Raw genomic sequence first — 11,149 nt, 5'->3', positions numbered from 1 at the left:
ATTTGTAATCAAGCAAATTATACAACTCCGGTGAATAACAATAATTGGAAAAACCATAGTTACAAATTATAATTTTCTTAAATTATAGTTTTAGTTCCTAATATAGATTAAATGTTTGTTATTCTGCGTATTTTTTCCAAAAAAAAAAGTTACTATTTGTAATTATTGAATGTCAATTGATTGTATCATGTATACATCAATTCATAATTAAACCCACAAAATTCCAAGCCCAATAATTTAGTCAAACTCGTTGGATCTTGTTTGGTTAAGAGCTTGGGCTTGAATCCAGTTGGGCTGAAATTTACATTATTTTCCTATCTCATATTAAGCTTTGGGGAATACTATGGCTAAAAGAAGGGTCATTTGCACTTTTGACCCAATTTTGGTTCATCTTTAATTTAGGTGGTTCAAAGAGATTAGAATCCTGTAACCGTATGAAGTGGTTTATAAAATGTTTAATTTTGATATTATAAAGATCGAAATACATTTATAAAATTTTCTCACATATATCAGGTAAGATTATTTATTCAAATTAGGTGTATGTAATTAAAGTACTTGTCACATTAATTAATTCCGCCCCCATGAATGTAAAGTATTTTGTCAATAGTTTGTTGAGTAATTTATCGTTTTTTCCAAATTTTGAAAGGTAAAATTGAGCACACCTTTAATGGTAGTATATAAATTAGAATTTTTGTTAAAATTTAATGAATTGTTTACTAAACGATTGATGGAGACGTTATATAGTCAACAGTCGTAACAGGCCTAATGCAATTAATTCTTTCAAATTAATTTAATTAATTAAGTGGATGAATTTTCTCAATAAAAAAATATTAGAGTTGTTTGATAAGTTCAACTATTTAGACTTGTTATATCTGCATTTCCTACTTCTTTGACAATTTAATTAAAATGTCTCCTAGCTTCTAGAGCTCTTCAATTATCTTATTAAAGACAAATCAAAAATGAAATAAAGTAATAAATTACACGAATTAACGCCACAAAAAGTATAATTACGAAAAGAATATTCTATTACAGTATATAAGTTTATTTCTTTTTTAATCAAAGTATGAAAGATATATATTCGAAAATCCTTATCTTTTTGGTTAGTTCTTCTTATTCGAAAACTTATACGTGTAATCTGAAAAATAAAAGAGCGAGACATATTTTAAAATTGTCACAAAAGTAAAAAAGCTATTTTTGATAATAAATAAATCAAAAAAGAATCATACATAATAAGATTTAGGAAGGAGAAAAATGAAACGAAAATAGTTTTTTTGACCCAGTTTTTAGAAAGTCAAAAATGTTCTTTTAGAAAAGTGTTTGTTTATTTTAAAAAATTGAGGTATTTCACAATTTTTTTTAGGAAAGATTACTCAGTCTCATTTCACATAATAAATTATGCGAGTCGGCAAACAATACAAGTTTATCATTAATAAATAAGGATATAATTTCATTTTTTTTTATATGCTAACTAGTAAATTTGATCGTGCGATTTATAAAAAATTATTACATTAAAATAATAATATTTTTATAACTTCATATCGGATAAACTAAATTTTAGTTTTGTTATATTGATTAAAACACAAAAATAATATTTTATTAGTTTTATATGAACTGCATTTAAAAATAAGTATTTTCATTTCAAAAAGAAAATGAAATAAAACCTAATAAAACTAAAATAATAAAAACACAAGCACAACATATTTTTTAACAAAGTGAAGTGCATACTCTACGATAAAAAAGATTATTATCGATAATTAATTCTTAATTGTTGCTAAATATGTATTTTTAGCGATAACTAACACTCTTTGTATATGTCCCTAAAAAATTTTAGAGACATTAATCTAATGACACTTAACTAATATCAATAAAAACTTTACCACTCATAATTAATATCAATATTTAATATCGCTAAAAATTATTTTTATTATAGTGATATTTAATACAAGCTCTGAGACAATATATTCAAAAAAGAGCACAAATTTTTTCTTCTTCAAAAGAATTCATGAATGTACAGTGATGTAGTTGACTAAATAATCATAATTACCCGATGGCCTATGAAAAACTTGCATAATTCTGCTTTCTAAACTCATTTAGCAAACTTTTATGGTGACAATAAAGCGAGTGATTGATCATCTAATTTAGAAATAACTTCACCAAAAAAGTTATGTAATTGTCATACAAACATCTAATGAAATATTGCGGAAATTTATTATTACTATCAAGATAAATTCTCAACTCCTACTTGTACGTGTATTCTTAGCTTTTTCCATAATTTTTTACACCGATCATCTCAATTTGTTCTTGAAATAAATCAAATTTCGCATTTTTTGAATCTAATTCCTTATCATCAAATCATGTCTATTATAATGATCAACTGTGGAAAAAAAAAATATTAGACTAAAACTATCTAGTTAAAAACAAATATGAAATATAACCAATATGGATTGTGGTACACTGGTGGGAGTGCTTCATCCTTAACCAGAAGTCTCGGGTTCGAGCCCTGGGTATGGAGAAAATCCTATTGGGAGCGCCACCCTCGAATGGACCCTGCAGTGTGCGGTCCGAATTTAGTCAGAGTTTCAATGTGGGCTATGAACACCGGATGAAAAACCAAAAAAATAAAATAAAATATAGTAAGCAAGCTACTACGAAGAGAAAAAAACATTCCTATATATATAGTACAATTAATAATTGAAAATAAATAAATTGTTGATGAAAAAAAGAAAAGGAAGAAAACTCACCACTAATCATTAGTTTCACAATTAAGAAAAATTAAAATCTCTTAATTAGTGCTAATATCTAGTCATTAGTTAGTTTCGTATAAGAAAACTTACGGCTAATCTAATTAATGTTCCTTTTTGGTTTCAGTTACCTCCGATTTAAGTAGTAATTAAATTAAGCAAAATTCATGTTCCTTTTTAAGTTAATGTTATATTCAAATTAACATTATTTTTTTGATTAATTTTAGTTGCTGACGATTTAGCGGTTACTTAATCAATTAAACAATAATAATTTTTTAAACATATTTTGAACAAAAAATGAAAGTAAAAATTTAAAATTCTGAAAATATAGATAAGTAGTGATTCTGATCATTGCAATATGCCATATCAGCGAGCTGATATTCAGCTTTATATAGATATAGATTTTCTTTCACATTAGCACTTCTAAAATCTTGACCAAACAAAATTATTGATTTAATATTGAATAAATATATAATTTGTAAAAATAATTAATTAAATGAAAAATTTTATTCTTAATAATTTAGTTTTAACTAAAAAAATTATAATTTAATAAATGAACACCCATGAAAATAATTATTTTACTATATTATAGAAGAGGCTACGAGCAGGCAACACTTACACTATGTTTGGATCATTGTTCTCCATAGTATTGTATTGTGTTGTTACAATATTTATAATGTTTGTTTTGATTGTTTCTTAAAATTTATTGTACTATGTTGTTTAATTTCGTTGTTCCGTGACAATGAAAACTTTTATTTTGTAGAACAACCAATTTGGTGTGTTCCCATTGTTACTTAATTTCTTTTTCCAATTATATCTTTACATAATTTTTCAAAATACTATTTTACCCTTTACTTAAGTATTTACATCTAGTCAAATCTCCTACCCTAGAATAATTAAGGATATTTAAGTAAATTTATAAATTACAATACAATACAATACAATCGAACCATACAATTAAAATGTTACTAAACAACAATAAACAATACAATCTAACCAAACATTGTATCTACCATACAATACAGTACAATAGAGTATAATATAATATAATACATTTATGAAATAATGAATAACAATGATTAAAACAAATCATTAGTCTAACATGCCTCCTTTTAGCTAGGAATAATTTAATAACTTTCAAATTTCATCTATACCATATAAGTTTGAAATAAATAACAAAATGTATGGAGAGAATATCACTTAAATAAATTAAAACAGGAAGAATAATATATATGAATTTCCGTTTGCACGGTTCCGTACTAGTAATAATAATAACCCTTGGTGATAGATTATGAGCCTGTTTGGCTCAGCTTAAAAGCTGGTCAAACTGACTTAAAAGCTGATTTTTGACTTATTTAGCTGTTTGGCAATACTCAAAATAACTTATTTTAAGTTAAAAAAAACTTATTTTAAACCAAAAGTTAAAAGCTGGGGTAGGGGTGCTTTTTTTTTTTTAGCTTATAAGCTGTTTTAAGTTGACCACATTTTTATGTTTTTGGCCTTAATATTTTTATTCAATCTCCAAATTACCCATATAACCCTAACATCTCTTTCTTCCATTTTTTCCTTTTCACGTTTGGCATAGCAACTTCAGCACTTTTATCCAAACACATAACTGCTTATTTTAAAAATAAGTTTCAGCACTTTCAAAAGTACTTTTTTAAAGCTGCTTTTATTAAGCCCATCCAAACGGGCCCTATAAGACTTATGAATGATAAGTAATGAGTGTCTGTTCCTTAACAGCTCATTTGGTCATAATCTTGTTTATCACACGTTGCTCAATTTGAATTATTCTCTTCGTTCGTAATTATTTAGCCAGATATATTAAAAATAAATATTCAAAATTAATTGTCAATTTCAACAATTAAAAAATAATTAGTCATTTTTTTCAATTCTACCCTTGATAATTACTCCATTTTGTTCAATTGAAAAGTTATGCAGATTTTGATATTCTTGATATAATAGAATTATATTAATCAAATTACACTTTATATCAAATTTTCCTTGACAAATAATTATGGACGGAGAAAATATTTATTATAAGAAATTTTACCATCATTACCACATTAGGTATGTTTTGTGCAATAAACTGCAATCGGAAAACATAATAATAATTTCGAATTTGAGAACCCCATTTGGGTAATCACCTTTTCGCATCTTTTTTTTTCCTTTTTGGGAAATCTATGGGGGATCAAGCTGTTTATTTATTTTTGTAAATTATAAGTATAATCCCTCGTTAGAATTTTCTAGGGACGTACTAACATTAAGAATTTAAAATAAGTAACAAAGTAGTATTGTATCAATTTGACAACTCATGGTCCACTGTCACTCTTTCAAATACCTAGAAACTCATAGCGATTACTGATGGCACCTATATAGGATCCATCTACCCCCTAGGAACTATAATTTTGCCTAAAGTTTAGATTTTTCCATGTTGTTTCTCTTCTCTAATTATTGTTTTACATTTTACATGGTAAGGGTCTTTTGTATGACATTTTTTTCAAGGTATTTATTAAGTCTAAAAGTACGTGTTAAATTCTAGGAACTTTGAGTAGTTTGCTTGATGTGTATTCAAACTACAAACACCTCTTATTTTGAACGATAGGAGAGTCTTCATGTTAAATAACTCTATAAAATAATAGTAACATTTGTAATAGGTCATATTAAATTACTCTATAAAATTATACTGGTAATAATTGTAATAAGTCAAATAATATGAAACTGAGGGAGCTGGCGCTTTAATTTAAATACTCAATTAGTTTTGTTCATATGAGAAAATGTTGGCCTCCGCCTTCGATCATATATTTTCTTCACCATTGTCAAACAGCCACACCAACGAGACTTTTCTTTAATTTATTGTAGTCTGTAACACAATCTCATTTTCACACACAGTTTTGTCCAACTATTCTTTTTTCATTTTATGAAGAAAATTATTTGCATCTTTAATAGACCTTAAATGGTCAGACTTCTTATGAACTTTCTATTTAATTACCTATACTTCTTATATGACTAAAAATTGGGAATAGTTATTTGTTGATCTTAATATTGTACTTCGATTCCTCCTGTCCACAATAAACTAACATTAAATATTAGTGGTAGTTATATGAATTGATATAATTAAATTACTATTTTTGATTTCTCATATTGCTGTATGTAGATTAGGGGCGTCAAATAGACGGGTTGGATTGAAATTGAAAATATTAAAATGAATTGAATAGAAATTGGATTCGATCTTGACCTGCTCAAATTTACTTTGGGTTCAAATAGGCAAAAAAACGAATTGGATCTTGACCCGCCCAATTTGACCCGATTAATCTCAGTAATTTAACATATTAATATTTAACTTTTATAATCACAACTTGAATTTCCACTCAAGAATTTTTTGTTAAAAAGTAACAAATTGATAAATAAATCCTAAAAGATGTTAAATAGATAATACTTCATACCTTTAATATAGGAACATATCTGAATAAAAAGTTTTATAACGGGTTGAAATTAAAGATTAAATTGGCTTAATTAAGGATTCTCTTCAAATGAGTTAAGCTTGAATGGATTGAAATTGAGCCTGATTAAAAATATTTTAAATCCAACCTTAAAATTCTGAAGGAATTGAACGAATTACCTATATTTAAATTCATTTTTGACATCCCTAACGTAGATCATTTATTGGAGTAAAATTGATTTGATTTATTGGGACAATATATGTGGCTTCGAAGAACTTCAAGATCATTAATGTACATAAACCTTTTGGGAAAGGTGTCTAAAATAAAAAGGTGAACTTTATGCTCTATTTGCCTAATGGAGAACCACTTATCTTAAGCTCTTAATTACTCTTTGGTCCAGTCTAGTTTCATAGAGGTGTTACTCCCTAATTGTCAATTTTAGCAAATTAAAAGAATATTTATGTTAGAGTGAAATTTTAATATTAATAAAAATATACTCTATAATAATCACATAATGCACCATGTTATGTTCATTAGTGAACATTATATTTATGTCTCTTTGTTCTCATTAATTGTTGAAGAAAAATAATTTATATTATTTTATATTACATAATTATATAAAAATAATAATACTCAAATTTAAAGCTAAAAACATTATTAGTAAGATTAATTAGTTTGAAAACCTGTTCAAGTCAATATGAACCGAATAAAATAAAACGCAATAGGATTTGACAAAGGATCAAAGTGTGAGCAAGTGAAGTTTCTCTTTTACATTAATTTGTTCATTACTTGGAATATATGTGGATTCTCCCACTATTGTGGAAAACGACACTTGTGGAGATAAACTCCTTGACGGCAAATACTCTTCTTCCTATTCTTTTTAATTTTTCTCCCTCTTAAAATATCGTTAGTTATAGAACTTTATATATTCCAATATTTCACATAGGAAAAGATGACCACAAATTTCTAACAACACATTCTGTTTTATAATGAGTACATACGTACCTAATACATTTCTTGTGAAAATGAAATTTGTCTACTTTTCTGGGAAAAAAACCAGAAAAGACTCATGAATATCTTTCTTCTAATTTTTGTAATTAAAACTATCCTCAATTTATTTTTAAATACTCTAAATGATAAAACTTGTGTCAAAACATACATTTAATAAAATGAATTATATTCCATGCGTCTCATTTTACATGTCATTCTTTTTATAAATATTTTGATCATAATACTTGTCATTTTATAAAATTTATGCATAATTTATCAAATTTTGCCTATTATACTCTTGATAAAGTACTTAATTAATCTTGTCATTATTAATAAGGTTGACTTAAAAAAACACTGAATAAGGATAGAAAGGTAAAGTTACATCATTTTAATGCAAGTGTAAAGTGAAAATGTGACATATAAAATGGGACAGAGGGAGTATATGTTATCTTTTGAATAACTTTTTACTACTTCATACTTCTTCCGTCTTATTTTATGTAAGGTAGTTTGACTCAATGCGGAGTTTGAGAAAAAAGAAGGTTTTAAAACTTATGTGGTCAAAAATGAATGATAAAAATTTGCGTGCTTATAAATAATTTTATTAAGGATAATGTGAATATTTAAATTTTAAATTGTTATTTTGTATAATACTGTCTGATTCTTTTCAAAATAGGCAAAAAAAAGTAAGTTATATAAATTGAAACCGAGAAAATAATAACTATAGTTGACAAGTATTTAGCGGCAGGTTTTGTTAACTGCAATATTCTAATGTTTTATTTAGGGAAAAGGGTCTGATATAGCCCTCAACTTTGTCATTTGGAGCTGATATACCCTTCGTTATGAAAGTGGCTCATATATACCCTTATCGTTATACAAACGGCTTACATATATCCCTGCCGTTACAAAATGAGCTCACATACCCTTTATTTAAAGGAAGTTGAAAAATTAGTTTTAAATTTATATTTTTTACTTTTAATTTTCTTAAAAAATTATTTAAATGTATATATGATTCTTCTATCAAAGTTCAAAGTATATTTTAATTTTTTCATACATAAATTATTTTTTGAATTCTTTTATTATAATTATTTGAATTTCTTATTCTTATTTTATTTTTTTTTCTTCCATTCCTTAGTTTAAAGAGAAAAAAAACTATTTTTTTGTCTATATAAAAATTTGATTTTTGTATTCGAAGAAAAAATTTGGTCATCTACAATAAGTTTTGCAATAATATTAGTGAAACATAAATAGATTTGATTATCAAAATAATAACTCTAATTTAATTATTGCAACAAAAAAAAGTCAAAAAATATGTTTGACGAGAATTAAATTTATTCATATGGGATTATTTTTCAAAAAAAAAATTATTTTTTTCATTTCCGTTAGAAAAAAAGGGTATATATGAACCATTTGTTTATAAGTAGAGTATATATGAGTCACTTTTATAATAAGGGATATATTAATTCTAAATAACAAAATTAACAGATATATCAGACCCTTTTCTCTTTTATTTATTTGCATAAAAACAAAATAATTAAAGAATTATAAAATTATTAAGCTATATTAGGAAGGGCGTTAGGCACTTTTTCTAATATTACCAAAAAATATATAATTCCTTTCTGTAAAAGGATCAGTTTATTCATCTACTTTATGAAATTGAGTAATTTTGTTCCAGGATTAGATTTGACCATAGTAAAAAGTAATTTTTTTCCTGTTTAAATTATTTTATCATGTAGAGTTCATTTATTAAAAATATTAACTTTATTAATGACAAAGATTAAAACTGTAGAAATGAATTCAAAGTATAATGAAAGGTAAAATTGAATTTGCTTAAATCTGACCTTAAATTTTCATTAACACTAATTAAATCACTTCAATTTGCTTTTAATATTCTTATTATTATTACACTTAATATGCACCGATTGTAAGTAACGTTTTTCGAAATTTTTCTTCTCCATTTAATTGAACTTTCACAGTGTACAAGTGCTCAAAAGAATATGTATATGCGGATAACTATACATAAATAAATTGGAAAAACATTTTTATTAAAAATCAATTATTTTGTATGTACTCATTTCCCATTTCATAGGAAAATAAATGATTCTTGGATAACATCAGAAAGGGAGATCCATGACAATGCTGCAATTGCCTAGACTATTATTCCCGTCAATAATAATTGTTCAATTTAAAAATTTAAGAGATAATTTATTTTTTGTGTATATTTTATTGTTGTTAAGAATATAAAAACGAGGCAAATTAACTCCCAAATTTCTTTAAAAAATAATTTTCCATCTTTACAGTTGCACTATTATAATTATAATAAATGTCCTAATTTAATAGTCGCCCCCATGCGCTATTTTATTTTTCTAAATTATGATTTAGAAGTACTACTTTTTCTGTTCATTTTCAATTTTGCACATTTTTTAAAACCACTGGTTAACATGGGTATTTTATAATAGTATCTACGTTAATTAATGTATAATTTTAGCTCTTGAAAATAATTTGAGATCAAATAATATTAATATTGAAGAAAAACTATGAAAAAAGTTGATGTTTCTTAAACCTAATATGCTAAAAGTGTTAAGTAAACATCTAATTTTAATATAGTGAACAAATTCCGGTAACACTCCAAGCTACTGTTACTGAATTTATGGTTTTCCTATGGGATTATCAAATGATTTTCCTCAAGTATGAGATTGAAATAATAATCCACTTTGATATTTTATTTATATAAATTGATCTAGAATTTTGGTTTCTAGAACGTATCATGATAATTCTATAAGAAGAATTTCATTTTTTTTTCAAATGAATAATTTTGGCTTAATTTGTTATTTTTGCTAATAGTTGAACTTGAAATTGTTTAACTTAATACTCAGATAGGTAATAGCCAAACAGAATACCTATATCATATATCATATATATGGTGATAGTATTTACAGAAGAAATTTTTTTTAGATAAAACAAAAAACTGAAAGAAAATATCAGTTTCAAAGGGAGAAATAAAAATAAAAACAGGAAAGAGATCGGAAGTTTCCTATATAAATACTGTACACATCCACAAACTACTCTTACATCACAAATAAAACCTCCGAAAATTAAAAATTAAAAAAGAAAATAATAAAAACTACAAAAATCTCTTAATAATTATCGTCATTATCAAAATGATATTTGCATGCATCACCAGTCACCACCTCCATGTTCACACCTTCTCCGGGTCAACCGACCCGACCCTGTTCAATCCGGGTCTGAACACGCTCAAACTCCGAGATCCGACAAGGAATCGTTATACCACCCGGGTGATCAAACCCGTATTCTTCTTCAGCTTCTCTTAACAATTCACTAAACAAAGGATGATTTATATAAATTACCGGTACCAAAACTCGTTTATAATCACCGTCTTTCCGACCCACATAAACCGCTAAGTGACCTTTCGGCACACTTTCCTCTTTAATCGGGTCTTGCCCGACATGTATGTAACCCCGACCCGACCCGGAATAATTACCCTTGCTGCAAATAGCCTTAGCTCTCGTTTTGAGACGGCGGGTCCAGTTTAAGAACTTAGAAATTGAATTCGAACCCCAGCTCGGATGTCTGTCCAGCCGGCGGTACTTCGCCGGAAAACGCCGTCGCCGGTAAACACACCGGAAAAGTGTGGTGATTCGGTGTTTGAGGACGAAACCTCGAAATCTGCGCATTTTTTAATTACCGTAGCAGAAAAATAAAATAAGAAAGAAATTTTTATTTCTAAGAAAAAGGCCAGGGATCAGTTATGAATCTAAAAAGAGTAAGACAAATTTCACAAAGAGAAATTGGTATATCCAACATGGCTAGTACAAATTGAGATTTTCATCTGAAATAATGAAAATTAGAAGAGAAAATTGAAGATGAAGGTGGTAAAGGAGAGTTGTGATTATTCACTTTTTCTTTGAGCAGTTTTTTTGTTGTTGGGAAAAGTGAAATTGAATTATGTGCAAAGGT

At 26.6% G+C, this 11,149-nt stretch overlaps 1 protein-coding gene across 1 annotated transcript; it reads right to left on the bottom strand.

The window, feature by feature from the left end:
• Positions 1 to 10,177: 10,177 nt before the first annotated feature.
• LOC107027153 (auxin-induced protein 10A5-like) lies at positions 10,178 to 11,149 on the bottom strand. Its single transcript, XM_015228335.2, has one exon. The coding sequence runs from the start codon at positions 10,864 to 10,866 to the stop codon at positions 10,387 to 10,389; it is 480 nt and encodes a 159-aa protein (XP_015083821.1). The 5' UTR covers positions 10,867 to 11,149; the 3' UTR covers positions 10,178 to 10,386.

This window comes from Solanum pennellii, chromosome 1 (genome assembly GCF_001406875.1).
Source record: "Solanum pennellii chromosome 1, SPENNV200".
Taxonomy (NCBI): Eukaryota; Viridiplantae; Streptophyta; class Magnoliopsida; order Solanales; family Solanaceae; genus Solanum; species Solanum pennellii.
This window is presented reverse-complemented; position numbering and strand designations above follow the sequence as displayed.

Coding starts and splice junctions, on each gene's coding strand:
- LOC107027153 (XM_015228335.2), bottom strand. CDS start 10,866: ATGCGCAGATTTCGAGGTTTCGTCCTCAAACACCGAATCACCACACTT.